At 57.6% G+C, this 22,425-nt stretch overlaps 2 protein-coding genes across 2 annotated transcripts in view; one reads left to right on the top strand and one right to left on the bottom strand.

Annotated features, from left to right (window-relative positions):
• Positions 1 to 1,611: 1,611 nt before the first annotated feature.
• On the bottom strand, positions 1,612 to 12,537 carry DNAJC27 (DnaJ heat shock protein family (Hsp40) member C27). Its single transcript, XM_050894029.1, has 7 exons — positions 12,406 to 12,537; positions 10,868 to 10,950; positions 10,246 to 10,315; positions 6,846 to 7,010; positions 6,261 to 6,383; positions 5,539 to 5,699; positions 1,612 to 4,129 (listed from the first exon to the last, which is right to left on the bottom strand). Exons 1-7 carry the CDS (start codon positions 12,490 to 12,492, stop codon positions 3,997 to 3,999), a joined length of 822 nt encoding a protein of 273 aa, XP_050749986.1. The 5' UTR covers positions 12,493 to 12,537; the 3' UTR covers positions 1,612 to 3,996.
• Positions 12,538 to 13,130: 593 nt separating this feature from the next.
• The window catches only part of EFR3B (EFR3 homolog B), a 54,779-nt gene continuing 45,484 nt past the window's right edge, over positions 13,131 to 22,425 (top strand). The window contains exons 1-2 of the mRNA XM_050893307.1: positions 13,131 to 13,152; positions 13,631 to 13,684. Of these exons, the coding sequence (XP_050749264.1) occupies positions 13,669 to 13,684 (16 nt within the window). The 5' untranslated portion in view covers positions 13,131 to 13,152; positions 13,631 to 13,668. The remainder of the gene's footprint in view (positions 13,153 to 13,630; positions 13,685 to 22,425) is intronic.

A 22,425-nucleotide genomic window follows, 5' to 3' on the forward strand; every position in this document is an offset into this window, starting at 1 on the left:
CCGGCTCCACCGGCCCTCTCTGGGGTCACAGCCACCTTGCAACAGCCCCAGAGGGGAGCAGAGAAACCCGATGCGTCCCCACTGCACGTCCCCCTTCATCTAGGCTGCCCAAATCACCCCCCAACCTGACCAACACCCCACTGAAACCTCTTCAGAAAGTTCCCCCTCCTCTTCCCCTTGTTTCAGCCGCCGCCTGCTCCCCTCTTGCACCCCTGGATCCGGAAAACCGGCTGTGGTTCAGAGCTGATGGAGATGCCCTGGATCACGCTGCGAGGAACCCTCCCCGATACCCGGGAGAACCACGCTCGGCCCCACGGAGCTGTTGCATGGCCGGAGGCACTGCGCTTCCCCACGTCCTCGCCCCAGCAGCTCTGATGAGAGGCCATCTCGGCTGCTTTGCCAGGGGAAGTAATTACTTCTGTGCAGTAATTAACAGCAAAATGAGAGGGCCAAAGCCACAGCTCCCCTTGGAAGTCTTGGGTGTGCTCAGGGTTATTCCTGTCCTGCTGCAGCTGAAGAGGAGCACGAGCAAGCAGGCCGCAGGCAGCGGCTTGGGCTGCCCAGCCTCGTCCGTGCCTTGGCCAGCACGGGACAGGGACACAAGCCCTGGCCACCCACGGCGGGACATGTCCCACTGGGCCTGGCACAGGGAGCCCAGGCCAACCCATCCCAGGTCGGCCACGGGCAGGGCATCCTGGATGGCCCTGGTTGGGAAGGTTAACTGAAGACCAGCAAAACTAGTTTGAAGGCCAGCAAGGGGACCCAGCACTGGTTCGTGAAGCAGGATGAGTGTAGCCTCGTTTCAGGGGAGGGTTCGTTCCCCAGGCCCTGCCTGGGCATGCTAAAGGGTGTAGGAGCCTGGAGCGGCAGCAAGGAGCAGACCGTGGCTGTCGGGCACGGGGCCAGACCAGAAATCCTCATGTTCTGCCTGCCTGCCAGATCCACCGAGCGCTGGGAGGCAGGCACAGCGCAGGCAGGCAGGCAGGGCAGCGCCTCTGGGCACATTGAGGGAGGCTTTCCATTCCCAGAGATCTTCAGAGGTGGCTCCTGGCTGCGTTTCTGGATGCTGAACGGGAAATCCGTTCGTTTGGGATTCGGATCTTGGTGCCTTCGTTGCAGGATGGAGACTTCAGCAGCAGGACTCGCTCTTCACATGAGGCAGGAGGACGTGGGACTCACAGGCCAGAGACAGAGCCTGGATGGTGGCAGCCTTGCTGGAAGGATCTGGAGCGTGGGGTCCTGATGAAGATGGCATGGAGGAAGCACACTACCGTGGCTGTTGGTGCGGAGGTGTGTGTGCATAGAGCAAGGACGGAGCTACCCCTCTGCCTCTGGGTCCCCTGACCAGAACCAGGCTCCACCACAGCTGGGTGCATCCCATACCACGTTCCTGTGGGACTCCCAGGGCTGCACTGATCCCTTACCCAGCTCCCACTCCTGCAGAGTTGATTCACAACCTCCATCATCACCCTCGAGGGCAGCTCTTCACCACCAGCCTCGGCCAGACCCAGCTGGGGAGGAGAGAAATGAGTCAAAGGGCAATTAAACATTAACAGCAGGCAGTCGCCGCGGGAGGACAGCTCACAGGGCTTCCTTTGTTCCAAAGGGGGGTTTAATTTATAAAAATAACACAACTTAGAAGGTCACCGGCATCGCTAGACGTGACATGCGTGTGTAATCGTCTCCAAACATCCGGTCAGCTCTGTAAACAGACAGGAGAAACCCCAAGACTGGTGGCCAGAGTCACCCGGGGAGCAATCAGGAGGGACCGCGTGTGGCACAACAGATCTGGAGAGCCCCTGAGCAGCAGGAACCGAGGAAGCCTTTAAACCACTCCAGGCACTGAGATCTCGCCCTCAAAGTGAAGTGCACCATTCAGCAACAGGATTATTTACCCCTCCTCAATGGAAAAAAACCACAGAGAAATAGGTTGGAAGCCAGAATTAAGTGGTTTCCTCCACTAGACAAGTGGGGAGGTTTCCAGTGATCTCCATAGTGTTATAAAATGTGTGGAACAAGACCCCATCAGTGTAACGTGCCAGAGCTCCAATGCCTATCCTGCTGATCTCCCCCAGCCCAGCTTTTTATACATCTGGGAGAGGAAAAATGGAGGTATTTTAAACATTAACCTCTTGTAGCAACATCTCCCCTTGGTTATTTCTACACCAAAGAGGCAAAAAGTGCTTCCCAGCAGGACAGCTTATTTCTGCTTCCCAGCAACCCAGTACCAGAAACCAGAGCAAGAGCAAAACGATACTGGCTTTAAAGTCCCTTAATGCTTGCTGCCAAAAGCGGGGGGGGTGTGTGTGTGTGGAATCTACTGTTGATTTATGGTATATTTTGAAGGGGAAACACAGAAAAGCTGCCTTGAAGTGAAAAAAAAAAAGTATTGCACTGACCATAGGAGAAAACACTTTTGAATAGGATACCTGTGGGGTGGGGTAAGGACACATACACACACACTCAGTGGCTTTCATTTCATAGCTTAGTGTCCTGACCTCTCCTGTCAAACTCATACAGCAGCAAGGAAATAAAACTGGGTCCTGACAAAACCATGGGAGCGCAAGGAATCTCCCGTTTGCTCTCCCCTAAGAGCCTGGCAGCCATCACGGCTCTGACCTCCCTCAGGAACACAACGGCCAGATCTTAAGCCTCTACAAGCACTTGTTGGGGTGACCAGCAACGCTCCCCTCTAAATCAACAAGACTATTCGAAGAAAACAGCAGCTGTGACCCGGAGGGAGCAACCCGCACCCACCTGCTGATCAGCAACCCATAACACAACCAGCAAAGCAGGGTGACGCGTTGCTGCTGTGAGAAAAGAGGGCTGGGGGAGAACATGCCCCCTCCACCGCTCACCTAACCTGAGAGTGCTGCGGGGCCAAGCGAGCAGGCAGATCGCAGGCACCCACGCAGCCCTGCGGTGTGGGCGAAGCTCGGGAGACGAGGCTGGCCGAGGGGAGGAAGGGCAGAGCTGACAGGCAGCCATGTCGGGGGGTGAATTGCCTCCTCCTTGGGTCAGCAGCCTCCTCCTGCCTGCAAATAGCCAGGGCCACCCACACCCGAGGACAGTCCTTCACAGGGGCTGGCGGCACCTACGCAGAGCTTGCCAGCGTGGCACGAGCAGAGGGCCGGGAGAGAGGGAGCACGCGGCTTGAGGGACTGCAGCCTTAGGGGCTCTTCCCGATGAGTTTAGCTCAGGGAGATGGAAGGAGGTGGCGGCAGGAGGCTCTGCGCTGTGACAAGGAGGTGGGTGCCTGGGGGAGAGCCCTAGTCCTGCCAAAGGGACCGTTCTTGGCACGACAGCTTGGGGAGGAAGGGGAAAAGGACACTCTTGGAGCCAGTTTCTTCTCCCTGCAGTACCAGAGAGGTTTCCTCAAGCAACCCACCCTTCTCCTCACTGCCAAAAGCAGCATCGTTGGGCATCAGCTGGAAGGAGCCAGCTTTGCCCGGCATGCTGAACTGCCCCGGTGCTCGGCAGTGCCCGTGCGGCTTTCAGCACGGGCAGCCTTGCAGAGGTGGTTCTAGGATAACCCAGGACAGACAACCCATTGCCCCTCCTGCGTGTCCGCCACCCACGACACCAACGCTTTCAGGCGCAGTAGCTTTCGGGTCAGATCTCGCTCTGCCCTCGCTGCATCCACAGGTTAGAGCCACGCATCCAAACCCCTCCACGGCTGGTGACTCCGAGGAGGTGTAACACAGCCGGGAAGGTGGGAACCTCACTGCTTTCAGCACTTACGCCAACCACGACCTGGGGCCACGGATGCAGGGAGGGCTCTGGGGTCTCCCTCCCCTCCTCAGCACTGTCCCCTTTCCAGTACATCGCAAGCACACTACGGTCGGATGCAGTCCTGCTCCCATGGCCGGTGCTGGGAGCGTCTGTGTCCATGCCAGCGGTAAGCGTGAGGAGGAGAGGGATGCCCCACGGCTGTACGGCTGCCTGGGAGCTAGCTGGGAAGAGGGGAAGGTTTCCAGCTCTGAGTGGCTCTGTTCCCTACTTGATGTTTTTGAGAAGTGCAGTCCGGGCGTTCACCACCGCTTTGAAGGCGTCCTCGCTGCCGGGAGCCACGCACTTATCGGGGTGGAGCAGCACGGCCAGCTTCCGATAGGCTTTGTTCACTTCGTCCCTAGGAGACAGGACAAGAGTGAGGGGACTCATGCGACACGCAGCCCGGCTCAGAGCACAGCAGGGCCAGGAGCTCCCCCTGTGCTCAACAGCCCTGTGTAGACACTTTTGAACCCTTCCCTCGTTGGCACTGAGGACCTCCAGGCTTTGGAGGTGATGCTATAGAGAAAGAGCTGCAGAAAAGCACACAGGGCACTTCTTGGCGTGGCACGAGCAGAGGAGGGGGAGAACCCCTCTCCTGGGGCAGATACACCCTCTCCACCACGGGACTGTGCCAGCACGAATGCTGCCATCCTGCCAGCCACGTGCCTGCGACACGTGCCTCAGTGTGCTGAGTCTCTGGCACCACGAGAACAGAAAGCTGGGAGACAGCGTGGGGGCACACGCACCCTGACTCAGCTTCGCATCAAACCGCCTACACACTCCGGGCGAAGGCATTGCACATCACTTCAGCCCTTTAAGCCTTGGGTGTCTGGTCCAAGGCAGACATCTCGGCTCCAGCTGCAGGCCGTGGAGAGAGGGGGGCACTTCCTGAAGGAGGTGAGTCTGTCCACGCTGGCCATCACAGCACAAACTGCCCTGCAGAGCTGCTGATCTCTCCCCGTGGATGAGAGAGGGCTGGAGGAGGGGGTTAGGCTCAACACCTACATTTCAGAGGGCCAATGGGAGGATGTACGAGTCCTGAATGATGTACGTTATCCAAAAATCTACTCTCCAGCCCTTCCACAAGGAGTACACAAGGGTAGTCCTCGTGTTTCAGAGAGAAGAAAGCAAGGCATAGCTCTGGGAGCTTGTTTTAGCTGCCCAAGTCATACAGCAGAACTGGGAGACTGAATATCCAACCTCTTACACAGGCAGTGACCAATTCCACCTGGCTAGAGGTCCTCCGAGGAAGACAAGAGAAAGCTTGTCTGTGGGAGCACCATTTCCAGGTGGAAGAGCTGTAACATCAATCCCTTTTTGATAATGTGGGCAGCAGCCTTGCAGCAGCCTTACAGCAGCCTGAAAGCTTCTCCAGACCTGGAGAGCAAGGAAAGTAAAGCTGGAGCTGCTCCAAAAACATCTGGCAAGTGAGACACCAGAGACGGCTCAGCCTGGAGGCAGATCCTGGAATGAACATGAGAACTTCAGCCCTGCACGGCCGGGCAGCTGGCAGGGCTGAAGTTCTCATGTTCATCATTCCCTCCTCGCCTCCAGCCTGGCTTGTCTCTTAAAAGGGGAAATTTGGTGCTCAGGACCGAGGGTTTCCTTTGCATTGCCTCAATTTTGTGGCTAGATACTTGTGCCCAGCTGCTATATAAACCAAGGTGAGCTTATCAGCAGGCAGGTCACTAAAAGATCACAGATACAACCAGCCTGCCGGGTCAGAAAGATTAGGGACAGCCAGGCAAATGCTGAAGTTTCCCTCACCTTGTGGCTCCGGGTTTGACCCCCAGCATGTCCCAGCTGTCCTTGCTGTTGCGGATCCTGCGAATGGCATCCGCCTGCTCTTTGGTGAAGCCGATCCCCATGCTGGACGGAGGGCGTTTCCCGCCGTTGTCACACAGGTCGATGATGGCAGAGTAGAAAGTCTGTGGACACAGGGAGGAGTTAGCGGGAAGGAACGGTTCCCAAAGGTGGTGGCAGTGCATAGGAGACCCCGCTGCCCTCGCCGGCTGCGGGGTCACCTTCCGATGCGAGGGGGAGCATTTGCACAACTGCTGAACATTCACTCCCCACTGCCTGGGCCGTAGGGGGCTGAGATATCCCAGTCTGGGGGGATCCAGTCCCTGCAAAGACCATGGGACAGACTGAGGAGGAGGCCAGGCCCCACATCTATCTCAAACCCACTTAAGCTCAGCGCTAGACCTGAAAAGGTGACATGGGCGTCTCTGCGTCGTGTTCCCAGTGCAGCAAGAGGAATCATCAGCTTTGAGCAATGCAATGCTAGGGCCAGCTCAGGACTGGGAGGACCAATACTGATCCTGAGCTAAACAGCTACGGCTTTCTCACGGTGGCATTTCACTGGGAAGAGACCTCTGGGGCAGAGAGCCAACAGGTTTTGTGGGATCCGGGCAGTTCAGGGGATATTCTGCCATCAAATCCTGGCTCAATGGGGTGTCTGTGCCCTCACCACCTTCATTCCGCCTCACCTGAAACATCTCATTGATTCCTTCTCCTGTTTGCGCCGACGTCTCAAAGTAAAGAAAGCCCCGGCTCTCTGCCCAAAGCCGCCCCTCGCTTTCATCCACACTGCGGTGCTTGGTGCAGTCAATCTAGACCGGGGGAAAAGGCAGAGATCAGAGCTCAGCCAGGGTCTGCAGCGGCAGCTGCAGGAACACAGCTCCAAGGCTGATCATTTAACAGCGGGTAAGGGGCATGTCTGGCTGGAGAGGCTGTTTGCTTATCCTGAAGGGATGGAGGCAGCGTGGAAAGAAAGCACAGAAAATTCAAGTGAAAAGGCCTTGAGAGTTTATCTAGTCCAAAGACAATGTCACCTCTACTTGATTCCTTCCTGACTGGTGTGCGGCCACCACATTCTCAAAACTCCGTTGAAATGTGGTCTCCAGTGCTCCTCACACACACATCTGGCTCTTACAAAGTCTTCCCTACAACCTAACAACATTTCCCTTGCTGTACCTGGAGCTCAACAGCTTGGGCTCAAGCTGGGAACACAACGAGCCCTGAGGGCCGGAGATCAGAACCGCACCGCAGCCTGGCTCCCCACCACAGCCCACCTTGTTCGCACAGACAACGAAGACAATGTTCTCCATGTTCCCGTGGGGGCCCAGCTCCTGCTTCATCTCGGCCAGCCACGCGTCCAGCGCGTCGAAAGACTCCTTTTGTCCGACGTCGTAGACCAGGATGACCCCCTGCGTGTCCTTGTAAAACTCGTTCCTCACCTGCGGGGACAAAGGCAGGGTGCTGGCACCAGCAACAGCCAGGCTGAGAGCACAGGGCCGGGCAGATTTGGGGGATCACCATTTACCTGGCACTTCTTAGATTCTGTCATAAAAATCTTATCTCCACACAAACAGAAGATCACAGGAAAAGGGCAGATGGGGGAACCCAAATAATGCCCTCACTGTGCTGCTAGAGGAGAGCTATCAGCCCATAAAATACTCACCTCCACACAAAAGAGCACGGACGCACAACGGCAGACAAGGTGTCAGACCAACTCCTAGGGAGACTGGAAGGTCTGGGAGTCGACCGAGACACCCGTGTGTGTCCCTGTGCGTGAGGCAGCAGGGGAGAGCGAGGATCCAGGGTCAGCCACTGGACAGACTGCATGTCTAAGCCCAGCTACTGGAGGGATCTGCAGGATGTCTGTCTGTGTGGGGGGGTACGTGTAAGGGGGTCTGTACCAGCAGCTGGAGCGGGGCTGTAGCCTCTGGGGCTTGTATGCCCGGTGACAGCAACTGGGGAGACCAAGGATCCCCAGGACAGCTGCTGGATGAGGGTCTAAGGTCAGCTACAGGACAGATCTTGGAATAGAATAGACTATTTCAGTTGGAAGGGACCTACAACGATCATCTAGTCCAACTGCCTGACCACTTCAGGGCTGACCAAAAGATAAAGCATGTTATTAAGGGCATTGTCCAAATGCCTCTTAAGCACTGACAGGCTTGGGGCATCGACCACCTCTCCAGGAAGCCTGTTCCAGGGTTTGACTGCCCTCTCAGTAAAGAAATGCTTCCTCATGTCCAGTCTAAACCTCCCCTGGCACAGCTTTGAACCATTCCCAGGCATCCTATCACTGGATCCCAGGGAGAAGAGCTCAGCACCTCCCTCTCCACGTCCCCTCCTCAGGAAGCTGAGGTCGCCCCTCAGCCTCCTTCTCTCCAAACTAGACAAGCCCAAAGTCCTCAGCTGCTCCTCACAGGACATTCCTTCCCGCCCTGTCACCAGCTTTGTTGCCCTCCTCTGGATGCGTTCAAGGACCTTCACATCCTTCTGAAATGGTGGGGCCCAGAACCGCACACAGTACTGCAGGTGAGGCCGCACCAGCGCTGACCGCAGCGGGACAACCCTCTCTCTTGACCGGCTGGTGATGCTGTGTTTGATGTCCCCCAGGACGCAGTGTGCCCTCTTGGCTGCCAGGGCACGCTGCTGGCTCCTGTTGAGCTTGTTGTCAACCAGCACCCTCAGGTCCCTTTCTGCAGGGCTGCTCTCCAGCCACTCCTCTCCCAATTTAGACTTGTGCCCAGCAGGTTTTTTTTTTGTTTTTATTCTTCCCTGTTTACTTATATTTTAGTATAAAACCAATTATACATCAGAGACATACTACACATTAACAAGTACTAAATGCTGAAAATACAAAACCGAACAAAGCAGCAAAACAGCATCAGTTTTCTGTCTTGTTGCTCTTCAATAAATATTTGCCACATTTTTATTCACCGAACTGACAGTTTGGGCCCATTACACCTTCCAAGGACTCAGAGCCTTTCTCTCCTCCATTGTCTCTCATATGGATTGGCTGTGGCATAGCCAGAAAGTCAGTACATGTGAGGAGCTCGTACATCTGCAAGGGATAACTGTGCTACAAAGACCTCTGCTGACCACATCTGCATCAGATGAGACTCTTTACAGCCTGCCGTCCCTCAATTTCTTTATGCTGTCAGCTCTGTCCCCCAATCTCCCTGCTTCCTGCTGTATTCCAGGCTACTCTTAATTAATTACTTTTCACAGGTTACTTGTACTATATCAGGACTTACAAACCCAAGTCAAGACTTGTAGTTCTACGAGACAAATAACATAGAAATCCTTGTTGTGTCCAAAACTTCAGAGCATGCAACAAGCAAATGCTGAGAACACAAGGGAGGAATGGGAGGCTTATGAGCAACCAGATAAATAATAGCGAATAGCCAGGCAGTCACCTGGCCAGTATAAACCATTACATTCCTCATTGTTGTCTCGCTCTTTCGCCCTCCCTCCTTTTCACTTTTTTATGTCACGTTAGTATTTATCATGTTATAAACTGCTCTTTCCTAACATCCTATACATTTTTATTAGTCACAGGATGACGCTTTGCCAAGCATCAACAGTGTATTTACAATTAAGAATTAGGATGCATTACACTGTTACAACAATAGGCTTACACTGCACAAACATTTAATGTTCCTTTCTTCCACTTGTGGGCCCACTTTATTACTGTGTTTATAATTAAAAATAAATGCGATTAGCAGTAAGCACAACTGTTTCTTTGTGCCAGCTCTCCAAAATGGATGTTGTTGTCTATGTGTTCAAATCATAAAGTTTTATCCTGCAAGCTCCTTTTTGTAAATAATACTGTTTATTACTTGTATAGCAAATCATTTTAGAATAGAATAAAATAGAATATTTCACTTGGAAGGGACCTACAACGATCATCTAGTCCAACTGCAAGTGTTTTACAGCACTTCGGTCATAGGATGCCAGTATGCTACAAATGCCCAAGGTAAGCTCCAAAGATCTCCCAGTCTGAGTAAATTTAACCTCAAGATAGGCAGATTCATAAGCACAAGCAGCCACTTTGAAACAGGGCTAGCAACACGAGTGGTAGCACAGCCAAATGTTACACTTGTGGTTTATGAGAAAGTTGTTGGATTATTCTTTCTATCAGAGTTGCTTGTGGCTTTATAGGTTCCAGTTTTAATAACTTTGTTTTCCTTCTCCTGATCAGCCAGAGAGACCAGGATGAGGCCACTGGTGCTGTTCGTGCCAGCACTGGCTGTTTCTGTGTTGATCTGCACAGCCAGCCGTGTGTATACATATATATGTCTTGTATAGGTGTGCCTGTGTGTGTGCCTACTGGGGATACGCACTCAGCCTCGCTACTGGTTGGACCTCGAAGGACGGAGCTGTGGCAGCCTCACCTCCCTCAGGCTCCTGGATTCGGCAACCCCTAGCAGCAGGCAGTCACTGCTGACAGAGAGGCAGCAGGGGTTTCCAGTGCTGGCCCGCATTAGGTGTCCGTGGCAGGAAAGCAGGGGGTGTACTGTAGCAAAGAAAGCTCCTAAAAAATGTATTTTCAAGTTTCCCACCCCCAAACCCAATTTCAGGCAGATCTGAGGAGAGCTGATGGGTGCCGAACGCTCCTGAGGTGGGCTGGCTGAGGGCAGCCCTGCTGCCTGCTGCCCGGAGCCGGGTCTGCCTTACCTCGTAGAAGAATGGATGCCCCGCCATGTCAAAGATGTTCACCTTGATCTCTCGGTCTCTGACCTGCACTCTGAAAGACAAGTGAGAAATGCTTGAGAAGGCTCTAGCTCGGCCCTTGTACAGGCTGTGCCCCGCAGGAACACCCCTTATCTCTGTCAGTCCTCTGCAGAGAAAGAGCTGGGTGATCGGGGACAGAAAAATCAGTAAGAATTTCCGAGTGCCGGGGTTTAATGGCCAGAAAACTGCCCGTAGAGCTGGTCAGACAAGGAAGACAGCAGCAGCTCTGGATGTAACATGATAATGGGGAGCTACGCTACCAGAGGAAGGCTGATTATGCAGATTATCTTATTATTAAAACAGAAATGCAGACTATGCCGTGGAAAATAAGCAGCCTTGGCAGAGCCAAGCACGCCTGGCTCAGGGCAGTGTGGTCACTCAGGAGCTGCAGGAGGTGGGAAAGCCCCGCTGCATGTGTTCCTTCTGCCCCTGTGGAGACCAGTGCCCCCCAGCCCCGCAGCAGACACCTCACCCAGGCCTTGGCAGACCCATGCCTGCTGTCTGCGACCGCGTGGCTCATCCCACTCTCCCGGCACTTGCGGCTCCTCACCATGAACGTACTCACTTTGTGACGCCGTAGTCGATACCAATAGTCGCCAGGTATTTGGGAACGAACCTCTTCTCACAGTAACGCTTTATAATGCAGCTCTGGGAGAAAGGAAAAGGGAGTCTCAGCAGGGTGGCACCATACACCATAATATTCACACTAATAAGGAATTTGCCGACAGCCCCCAGCCAGCTGGATGGCTGCAGAGACATCAACTCTGCCCTAAGTCCCTAAACTAGCTAATTAACCCACAACCAAAGCACCAAACTTTACCGGGAGCAGTTTTCTTGCTGCAAAAGAAGGAAAACCCAGGATCCCAGCCCCTGGGTGTCAGTTATTCCTTACCTGTTTGGAGACAGGAGTGCCAAGAAACTGATTTATTCCCCTACAGGAAACATCCAGCCTGGAGGAGCTGTGTGTTCAGGGGCCTGGGGGCAGTCAGCTCCAAAAGCCACGCAGAACATTTTGGCAGCCCGAGCAGGTAGCACGAGAAGCACATTCAGGGTCACGCCAGGTCCCTCCAGCCCCGGTTCTGCCCCTGACTGGCAGAGATACTGTTTAGGGAGAGCAGAGGAATCGGCTGCTGTCGGCCGTTGAGAGATAAATGCCGTAAGGATAAATGTCGCCTGCCACCTCTTTGCCCATTCACCCTGTCCTGCGAGATGCTTCTGGATTTTCTTACTGTCAAGTGAGGCATTTGTCCTGCCCCAAGGGAGTCCTTGTGCTGTCAGCAGTTTAACAGGACTACATTTATTTAGCAAACAAAAAAAGGGCAGCACTTTAGAACAGAACCTGGCTGGGAGAAGAAATAACATCCTGGAAAAGAGCTGGGTCATTCACCACAGCAGGAGGAACAGGGGGGCTCCTGAGGGAACCCTGGCTAAAGCCACACCGGGGAGGGATTCCCCCAGCAACCCCCGAGTGCCCTCGAGGAAAGCACTAAGGGCTGGATCCACACTCTCTGCCCTCAGGGGCTGCATGACGATATCTGTGGCTGGAGCACGGTCATGCGGGCTCCCTCTGAAGGAAGCGGAGACGGGAACGGGTGTTCCTCAGCAGCCACATCACGGACGGACGCAGCCCACAGAGAAGGGGAACGCTCTGGGGCCCGGTGGGCCCGTGGGGCAGGACCCTGCCCACCGCTCATCCGTGGCGGGGCGGACAGGCACGGTGAGCCCCGCACCGGGCCTGCCCCAGGGCGGCGGGCACGGAGAAGGCCTGGCACGGAGAAGCCCGCAGACGCCGCCATGACACTCGCCGCCAGCTGCTCCCGGAGGCGTGCGGCCCCGCCCCTCTCCGTAGGCCCCGCCCCTCCCCACGCAGCCAATAAAACCCGGCGTTACGGCGCGCGGCCCCGCCCCCGAAGCTGTCAATCCTCCACTCGCTCCAACCTCCCGCCTCGCACCGCACGCCGCGGCCTCCCCCCGATTGGCTCTCGCCGGCCGGCACAGCCACCAATCCGCGGCCTCTCCAGCAGCGCGGCCGCCCGCACCCGGCTCCCCCATTGGCTAACTGGCCTGCCCGCCACCGCCCGCCCGCCAATCGCAGCGCCTCACCTTGCCCACCTCCGCGTTGCCCATGGAGATGACTTTAATGCGCAGCGACTTGCGCGTCTCCTTCCGCTTCGGCGGATTCGCCTCCATGGCGGGCCGGGGCGGCGAGGGCCGGGCTGGGCCCGGTTGGAGCGGCGGAAGGAAGGAAGGGAGGGAGGGAGGGAGAGAAGGAAGGAAAGAAGGAGGGAGCTCCGCTATACCGGAGCCGCCTCACCGCCTTGCGCCTCCGCTCGCGCGAGACTTCCGCCACCCCGCCCGTCCCCACCCCGAAGGTCTCGCGAGATCTGGCGAGAGCGGTGGCGCGCGCCGCTCTGACAGGGGCCGTTAACGGCCCGCAGAGGGCGGCAGTGAGGTGCGGTGCGGAGCGGAGCGGCGGGGACAGGCCCGGGCCCGGCTCCCCTGCCTGCACCGCCCTGCCTGCCCTGCCTGCACTGCCCTGCCTGCACCGCCCTGCCCGCCCTGGGGGTCGGCAGCGAGGTGCCGTAGTGAGGGGACAGACCGGACCCCGGGTCCCCTCCCCGCCCCGGGGAGCAGGGGGAGAACGGCAGCCCGCTCACCTCCGGCACGGCCTGCCCTTCCCGCCCCTGCTTTCAGCAGGACGTCCCCTACCCTGTCCCAGCATCATCCAGGGGCTCGAAGGCAGCACCACGTAGCATCGTATTGTCCTGCCCGGTCCTGGGTGCTCCCAGGCCATCCCGTTGTCCTTGCGGGCTGAGCTGTGAGGGTTGGTGTGGCCCTGGAGAGCTCCAGGTAGAGCAAAGCAATTGGGGGTTACATCTCCTGTTCCCCGTGACTTGCTGCACGGCCCGGGAGCCCGCTCTCCTCTTGTTTCAGCTGGGTCCCTGTAGGATTGAGAATGGGCTGGGCTGGGGAGGGTGGGCGGGATGCAGCTCACAACTTTTCTGTGGGGGTTTGGATGGAAGATACTGGTTTGGTCTTGGTTGGGAGCTGTTGGGGTCGGTGTTGAATCAGTTCTGGGGAAGGGGGGGAAATGGGCCCTCCTCGAGGATGGATCCCTCATGAAATAGGTTCTTGAGGGGAGGGCGTTGCTGGTTGCTGAGACAGGTGGCCTTAGGTGACACCAGAGCTGGCAGTGGCCCCAGGGCACCCCAGGACACCGCCCATAGGGTCTGAGTAGAGGGGCCCATCCCTGTGCAGGGGCTAGCCTGGGGAAGGGCCATCCACGGGGACCCTCGTTGTAAATAATGTCTTTAATTCCTCCTTATAGCCCAGCAAGATCCCGTCAAGAAGAGAGACCTTTACATCATGCCTCGAAGACAAGGTACCAGGAGGGGGACACAGCAGCTCCGCGGCCACCCCTTCACCTAGTGTGGGTGACAACTGTGAGACAGGGGAACTCAGGGACACTGGCAGGGATGCATCCCCCGTGGGAGGTGGTTCATAAGGAGCTGCTGGGGGTTTTGAGGCCCCCTTCCTAGGGGGGTCACAGCCACCTCCTAGCGAGGCAATCCCCAGGCAGGGCCCACGTGGTTTGAGCATCTCTCGGCACTCTGGGGACTTGATAGAGATGGACATGGGAAAGGATTTCCTCAGTTGAGATGCCCTAAGCTTAGGGATCCTGTGACCCCCCCCATCACGTCCTGCTGGGAGCATGTGTCTGGCTGGCGAGAGGCCCAGTCTGGAAGTGGGGGTGGCAGAAGTGGGTGCTGGGGGTGTGTGTGTGAGTTGCTGGTGTGTGCTATGGACTAGGGACGCTGGCTGTCGAGTCCTCAACACCTCTTCTGGCTTCCTCCTGACTGGCAACGAGAAGCTGCTTTTTGACAGGTCTGTTATGGGCTTGTTTGGGATCTTCTGCCTCATTATCTGGCCTCATAAATCTTTGCCAAAAGAGTCCTGCCATTATCCGTCTCTGGGTGTTTTATGGCTCCAGCTCTGTTCTTCATCTTCATGTCACCTTATCTTTAGCTTTGTTCTTCTTTGTTATCTTCAGTTTGTTCTTCATCTTCCCGCTGTCTGGCCGCTTGATGAAACCAGGCACACGTCTCTGTGCCAATTTAAGCCGATTCCTTGAACCCTTCCTCCGCTGGTCCTATGCATCCATGTACAGACTTTTCTGGTCATATGGGTGTTATTGGTTCTTACAAATCTGTCTGGCAGCTGATTTGGTGAATTCAGCCCTTCCTCCTTGAGATGCTGGTGGGGACATCTCTGGGCAGCTCCTCGCCTTGGCCCAGGGCACTGTTCCTCTTCCCGAGCCATGAGGGATCCTACGTGCGCGGCAGCAGCGTAGGAATGGGCTTGTAATTCTCACTGCCATGCAAGAGGCAAGCGCTGCCCTGCCCCTATCCCAGCGGCATGAGAGAGAAGAGGTTGGGGTTCTCTTTGGGCATTTCATCCTGGGCCAAGCGTGTCCTTTAGTTTGTTTGGAAAAGAGGAGAAAGAAAGAAGGGGTTTTTTTTTCTCTTTGTTTTGCTATCAGATATAAAGCCCTCTGTGGGGTTTTCTCTGGATTGGGAGGAACAGAACTCCTCTGTGCCTGGACAGGAGGATGCGGGGGTTAGCTTTAGCACCGTGCCAACTTCTTCACTGAGTTTGGGCAGCGTAAGGACTTACAGCAGCCCTGCTGACTTATAGGTTCGGGATATGGTAACAGACACCAGACCAGCAGCTTTAGGGATAAACAATTTATCTCTAAATAATGGTACAGTAATAAATACAGATCAGCAGTGCAATTATCCAGGTCATGACAGCAAATCCAGTAATTCACTAATACAGGGCTAGACTCCATATCCGGGCGTGCAAAGGCTTACACGACCGTGGATGTTAGGCAGGCAGGGAGCAGGGCATGGCTGCTTCTCCGGACAAGCGACTTGGACCAGCCGGCCAGGCTTAGGGAATCCCAGATTCCCTGATGGGACTGTCCTTTTTCATTGTTGTGTTGCAGAAGCACCGTTTGGGCTTGTTAACCCATCATCACATCCCACCTCTGCTCCCTTTCCGTGCCGGTTCTGTCCTTGGCACGCATGGGGCCTGGAAGTAACGTGTGAGGCAATGCTAGCCTTGCATTTCACCCCTTGTTTGGTGGGGGAAAGGGTGGTCATCTTGTCGTGGTGGTGTAAGGCCAAGATCGATGGCGACGCCTCCCACCTCCATCCCTGGGGGTGTAAGGCAAGGAGGAGAGTTTGGTCATGAAGCGATGAAGGGTTACATTGAGTCAATACAGTGGTGCACCGAGAAACCATCAGAATAGTGCAGGCCAAAAACCAAGTACTAATATGTAAAAAAGTGACTAAAACAAGTAAGTAATGGCTCAAAATAAAGATAACAACTGAGGGAGTTAGACGTTAGAAGTAAGACGTTGAATATTCCTGTAGTGGTGGTGGAGACAACCCTAAAAGGGATTCCCACCAGCTACATTTGACTATTTTTTGAGCGCGTTCCAGGATTTGTGTGACCTGTGGTGGACAGATATTAACGTTTGTTGTGCCTGCTCCCTCCCCTGCTTCAACAGTCGATGTAAGGCTCCGTGCTGCAAAACCTCTTCCGTTAGAGATTAGGGGTAGGGGGTATAGTTAGTTGACAGTACTTGACAAGCAATAATTGGGGCAGTATAGTTAAAATCACATCCAGGTAGGGTAGTAAAGTTACAGATGCACAGATAAACTAACATAGATAAAGTATGGTTATACATAGTGTCAATATCTACAAAAGAATATGAAGATCGTGAAGGTACACAGCCGTTCCTGCCGCACACAAGTGTTGTCTCAGCGTGTTTATCGGGTGCATTAGGAAGTGATAGGCTGCCCAGGGGAATTAAGGCACGTATCAGAGGCTCTAAAGGGATTTCCTTCACACGCGAAGCCCAGTCCTGGCTCAGGGACACAGGCTTCGGTGTCTCCCGATCACCAGCCTTTCATTCCCTGCTGACGCTCCCTTGGGTCACCCCTACGGCATTTGGTAACAAGACGGGATCACCATGATTTAGATCTTCCCATCTGTGTCTGTGCTGAGCCTGGGTTGCTCGTGTGGGTGTAGCCAACGTTTCTGGCTGGCAGAGACTGGATTTTTTGTCTCTGTGGCTGAACTGGCCCTGCCACTGTCACCCTGCTGTGTTTAATGGTCTGGAGCAGCCGTGCATGAGGTGCGCATGTAAAGCCGTGGTGGTGACAACCTTGCCCATGTCCCCTGAGTGTCCCTGTGGCCTGCACAGCTTCGCTGGGCTTGGGGAAAGAGCCAGTGGTGTTTGGGCATGAGAGGCAGAGCGTGACTCAGTTTCCCCATCCCTGAGCCAGGGTGTTGGTGGTGTGGGAGGTGGGGTGGTGCAGGGCGCAGCACTGTCCCCGGACTTTGTGTTGGGGTGGAATAACCGTGGTTCTCATCTGTGGATGTCTGGGTGGCGTTGGGGACGGTCCTGTAGCCCTCGCAGCCCCCAGCACAAGTGCAGGGCCTCCCTGAAGATCTGCAGGGAGCTTCTCTGCGGCACTGCAAGGGCTGGGGAGCTGGGGCAGGGTGCCATCAGCAGGAGCTAGCCCCAGGTCAGCCCAGAGCATCGGGGAGACGTGGCTCAGGCTCAGGTGACCTGTTGATTTGCCCGCAGCATCTTCTGGAGCTGGGGCATCTCAGGCTGATATCCCTGGAAACACCAGTGCTCCCAGCAGAGATGCCCACAGGTGCACCACTTGCAGCCGGAGGGAGGGCAGCGCCTGGCTTTTCGGCAGAGTTCCTCCTCCGTCTGCTGCTGCGAGCGATCCGCGCGCAGGCAGCATCGCCTTGCACTGCGACACCGTCCCTTCTCCCGGTCCTTGTCCCTCCTGTGCCACGCACGTGTGAGAAATGGATCCTCGTGCAAGAAATAACACAGAGACGTGTGAGAGGTGGTGCATTGCACGTGAGAACTGTCAGAGCACGGGAAGAGCCCGTCCCTGGGCATTGTGCAAGCGACGTGGCGAGTGTTGGTGCCAGAATGGATGCGGGTGTGCATGAGCCGGTGCAAACGCCTCGAGGCCGAGTGCTGGTGTGTGGGAGCAGCCACGGGGGGCTGGCCCGTGGGCCCAGGGCCCGGCTCTGCCCTGGGTGCGTGGCCAGGGAAGGGATGCACGGCTCAGTGCTGGAGACCCCTCTGCGGTTGCTGCAGCAGCTCCGTGGCCATGGAAACAGCTGCAGGAGAGCGGGGGGATGCGAGGAAGGAGGGAGCAGACGGACCGGGGATGGACCTGTCTGACAAAGGAGGTGCCCAGGGTGAGCAGCTCCTCGCCGTCCTCCTGGCATGACTGTCGCAGCTCTGGCTGCCTCTGGGTCGCTGCCTTCCCCCAGCACCCACCGGCCAACTCCCTCGGAACCGTCCCAGAGAGGGATCCCGAGGCTTGGGGCACAGCGATCCGTCTCGGTGTCCCACATGCCCACCCTGCCTGCCATGCTGAGCTCCGCATAGCGTTTCTGAGCCCTCGGCGGGGACGCAGCCGTGTTTCCCGAGAGTATCCCAGGCCCCAAGTGATTTGGCATCCCCCCTTGCCTGCTGGAGAGGTGAGGGGGACTGTGCTGTGCCGGAGAGATGCGCTTGGATCCCTCTGGGCGAGGCTGGAGTGTGTTGGGGTCCCCGTTGTGGCAATGACAGGTAGGGGCTGAGGGGCAGCGCTGGTGGCGGGCAGGGTTTAACTCTTCTCTGCCCTTGTCTTGCGCCATGAATCAGGAGGAGCCATGTGCCTGGACCCCTGCCCCAATCTCCGTGGATCCGTCCTGGCCCTGGGCAGGGATGCTTGTGTCCATCCTTGCTCTTTGAGGGCAGAGATTCTGCCGGGCTTTTCCAGTGGCAACAACTTTGGGGGTTCAGACTAGTCCTACGTGTTTTGGGTGTGGGCTGGAGGGGCCTCGGGGCTTGTCGATGGTGGTGGGGGTTGGCGCTGGCAGCTGAGTGGGGGCTGTCCCCAGGTCCCCAAAGTTGCTGTGGGGGACTCGTTTCCTTGGCTGCCCCACAGCGCCATCCCGATGACCACCATGTCCCTTCGTGGCAAGCCGATGGCATCGCAAATCCCCGTGAGCAAAGGACGAGGGTTCCTGGGCTGGGGGGATTTGCCACGTCTGCTTCAGGCTCTTCCCTCATCATCGGGTTTTACTCAGGCTTTTAATTCACAATAAAAAGGACTTTACGACTGCTTCTGGGGCTGGGCCTGACCAGGGACGCTCAGGAGCCCCCTCCCTCGGCCCGTGACTGCTGCCATGTCCCCCATGAAAGCTCTCCAGTCCCCTGGGAACACGGCTCTTCGTGCGGCTGCTCCACCACCCGGGGAATCGGCAACACAGATTAACTCCCAAAATGTTTTAATTAAAACATAATTTCCCTGCGAGGAGGATCATGAGGCACCAGCTATTGCCTAATTAGATGATCCAACCCAGGGGCTTTGCCATGTGGGAAGAGACGCAGCAAAAAGCTCGGGGAGGGGGGAGATCTGCAGCAGTCCGGTGCCAGCACCTCCCTGGTCCCCTGGCCCTCCCTGGCCAAGGTGCCCTGTCACCTCGAGCCTTGTCCTTGTCCCCAGCCCCGGCCCAGAGCGGCATCTTTGCTTCACTGGGTCACTCATGCTTGTGACAAGAGTCTGGCACAGGGAGGGCTCGGGCTTTGCAGATGGGTTGGTCTTGCCATACGTGGGACATGCCATGGCTGTGGGGCGGCCGTGGGACGTGTGTGGGGCCCCAGGGCACGAGAGGCTCCGGCACAAAGTCCCCTATGTCGGCCTGGCCAGCTGGGAAAAGAAGCAGAATGGATCTGAACAGTGGGAAAAAGGTAAATGTAAAGGAGAAAAGGTTGTGCTGGACTGTGCAGAGCGGTGCTGTGCCGTGCTGTGCCGTGCCATGCCCTTGCGACGCTGTGCCGTGCCGGGCATTGCTGTGTAGTACTCTGCAGTGCCACGCTGCGTTGTGCCGTGCAGTGCCGTGCGTGAGTGTGTGTGTTGTGCATGCCAAACCACTCCAAACTTTCCTGTGCCAGGCTGTGCTGTGCCGAACCGGGCTGTGCCATGATGTGCTGTGTCGTGAAGTGCCGTGCCGTACTATGCCGTGTTGAACCAGGTTGTGCCGTACTGTGCCTTGCTGCACTGTACCATGCTGTGCCGTGCCATGCCATACCGTGCTATACGCTTCTTCATGCCCTTCTGCGGTCCCGTGCCCTGACACCTCCTCATGTCCCAGCCCTGCCTGGCATGCCGGGTGCTCCTGCGCCCTGGGGACACAGCAGCCTTTCCTGCCACCCTCCTGCGGCTCATCCTCGACTGGAGCCCAAAGACTGGGGGCTGCGGCAGTGACCGAGGTGGGAATGCCATCGCCTCCGCACGCTGGCTTGTGTCTCCCGCTCTCTCTTCCCTGCCTGGGGTATTGGGAAAGCCGGGACCTCACGTTCCCGTTTGTGGTGCAGGTTTTGGGAGGTGACAACAGCGACTGCACGGCCGGATGAAGCGCGGGAGACGATCAGCGCTCACATCCATGACCTGCGGCCGGGCACTGGTGCGTTGGGAGCACCGGTGCGGTGCCCATGGCATGTGTGGCCAGGACCACCGACAATACAGGGACCTGGATGGGGTGGCTCCCTGCCTCAGTTTCCCCTTTGGCAGCGGGGCGTTGCTGCATCGCTTCAGTGCTGCTAAGGGCACTGCCGCAGTAACGCAAAGTAAAGGCACCTCGGGGAGGTATTTTCCTTATTCCTCGCCCCCTCCAAGCGCTCTCAGCCCTTTCCCTGGTGTCCCTGTCTCCCCAGGGCAGTCCGAGCCCCCCTCTGTCCTGCTCTCCAGGACTTTCTAGAAGCAGCTGAGCCGACCTGGATCCGTCTGCATTTCCTGCGCCGTCCCCCTGCAGCTCTCGCTGCCGGCAGCAGCACACCTCTGTATTTTGGGAGCCTGGTGCAGCTCCCACCTGGCCGGGCTGGCGGTGGCTGGTGCAGGGAAAGGCCGCGGTGTTCATGGTTGCCACTCGGGTGGCCACAGATGCCATGGCCGGTGCTCCACGGGGTTGGCAGCGAGACAGGGGTAGCACACGCAGTATCCCCTCCCCACGGGGGAAAGTGGCTTGGTGTAACACTCCGGGGTGCTTATTCCCAGGATGAGCGGTATGAACAGTGAGCACGGGGCACTGCAAGCTCTCGAAGGAAACCTCTCTGCTGGGATTTGGGGTGCTCAAACGGGGCTCGGGGCCATCCGACCTGCGGAGGAAGGATGCTCAGGGCCTCGCTGCTGTGTTATGGGGGGAACCGAGCGGATCCCGGCTCGCTGGCAGACCCCAAATGCGCCGGGCAGAGCCGCTACCACCCGTGGCTTTGCCCCCTGCCAGGCTTGTGCTGCCGGGTGTGGGGCAAAGCCCGGACAGGGTGCCCCGTGGCGGGGGGGGGCAGGCGGTGCAGCGTGGGGTGGGTGCTGTGGGGTGCGCGGTGTGGGTGCAGCGTGGGGCGGGATGCCCGGTGGGGGGGGGGGCTACCGTGATGGATGCAGAGGTGGTACGGGGTGTGGGGCAGGGGGGCCCGGTGCCGCAGGGTCCCCGCCGGGCCGGACCGGGGCGGGCCGCGGGCGGGCGCTGCGGCCGTGCCGGCGGGAGGAGCCGCCGCTGCGGTGCCGCCCCCCCGGTGCCGCCCCCGGCCGGCGCCGCTCGGTGGGGCAGAGCCGGGCTGGGCACCGCCGCCTGCAGCCGCGCCGAGCCGGGCTGGGCCGGGCCGGGCCGACGGCAGCGGCCATGTACGGTGAGTGTCCGCGGCCGGTATTGGTCGGTCCGGGCGTGCGTGTCCCCCCGCTTCCCGGGGATTTGGACTCGTCTCCGCCCCGGGGCAGGGCTCTGCATCCCCCGGGGCCCGGTTAGGGGCTCATCCCTTCTAGGGTCGGGAGACCTCGTTCTTTATAGGGCTGTGCACCCCCCAGTTACTGGGGGGTATCTCCTCTTTGGGGTGGGAAGGACCTCTATCCTATATAGAGCTGTGCCTCCCCCATTTACTGGGGGTGACCCCTCTGGTGTTCAGAGGACATTGGTCTTTTGCAGGGCAGTGCACCCCCTAAGTTACTGGGTGGTCATCCCCTCTTTGGGTTTGGGGGGACCTTGGTCCTATTGAGCTTACTCTAGACGGGGTCTATGCATGCATCCCCCCAGTTTCTGGAAGGTGTCCCCTCTTTGGGGCTGGGACACACCCCGTGGTCCCATAAAGGGCTGCAAATGCCCTCTCTATCACTGGGGCATTGCCCCCTTCCTGGGGGACCGCTGTCCATTAACTGCCCCCCCAACCTGAGTTCCTGGGGTCACTTGCTCCCCAGGGCTGGGAGGACTTTGCTTCTCTATAGGACCAATGACCCCCATACTGCTGGGGGATCACGCAGTCCTTGGGGTGGGGAAGCCTTGGGTGCTATATAGGGCTGTTCAGCTCTACCTGGTTACTTGGGGGCGGGGGGGAAGTGTCACCTACCTCCCCCCCCAAGGATCAAGGGCGATCTTGGTTGTATATATGACCACCCCCTTGCAATACTGGGGAGCTGCCCGGTCCCTGGCATAGGGCAGACCCCAATCCCATATAGGCCCACACACCTTGAGGTGTTTGAGGATCTGCCGTCCCCGCCGTTGACTCCCACGCTGTCACTGTTGTCACCCCTCTGTGCAGGGCGGGCATATGGGGTCCCGCGTCCCCGGCCAGGAAGCACGGCGGGGTGATGCCACGTGCGTAATGGGGAGCAGCTGGTGGAGCAGCTGGCTGCCCCCCGTCCGGGGCAGCGGGCCACGCTAAGCCGCTGGGAGCTTTTGGGAAGAGCTGGGGGGTGGCCGGGTGGCTCTTAAATCCTCGCTGCCCGAGCATCCTTCCCCAGGCTGTCAGCGCAGGGCGAGCACCACGGAAGAGGGAGCCCCTGACCGCTGCCCTTTCTCGGGGACTCGCAGCCCACCCCGAGGGCTGCGGGGTCGCTTTGGTGCTGTTGGCCGAGCCCCCTCTCTGCGAGGTGCTGCGGTGCCAGGGGTGAGTGCACGGCAGGATGCGGCAGGAGGGAGATGGGTGGGCAGGGTGCCGGCCCCCTCCCAGGTGATGGGGTGCTTGTTTTGGGGCTTGGT

Source organism: Gymnogyps californianus, chromosome 3 (assembly GCF_018139145.2).
Source record: "Gymnogyps californianus isolate 813 chromosome 3, ASM1813914v2, whole genome shotgun sequence".
In the NCBI taxonomy this organism is placed as follows: Eukaryota; Metazoa; Chordata; class Aves; order Accipitriformes; family Cathartidae; genus Gymnogyps; species Gymnogyps californianus.

Coding starts and splice junctions, on each gene's coding strand:
- DNAJC27 (XM_050894029.1), bottom strand. CDS start 12,492: ATGGAGGCGAATCCGCCGAAGCGGAAGGAGACGCGCAAGTCGCTGCGC. Junction 7,011..10,245: donor GGCATCCATTCTTCTACGAG/GTAAGGCAGACC, acceptor TTGTCCCCGCAG/GTGAGGAACGAGTTTTACAA. Junction 6,384..6,845: donor TCGTTGTCTGTGCGAACAAG/GTGGGCTGTGGT, acceptor CCCCCGGTCTAG/ATTGACTGCACCAAGCACCG.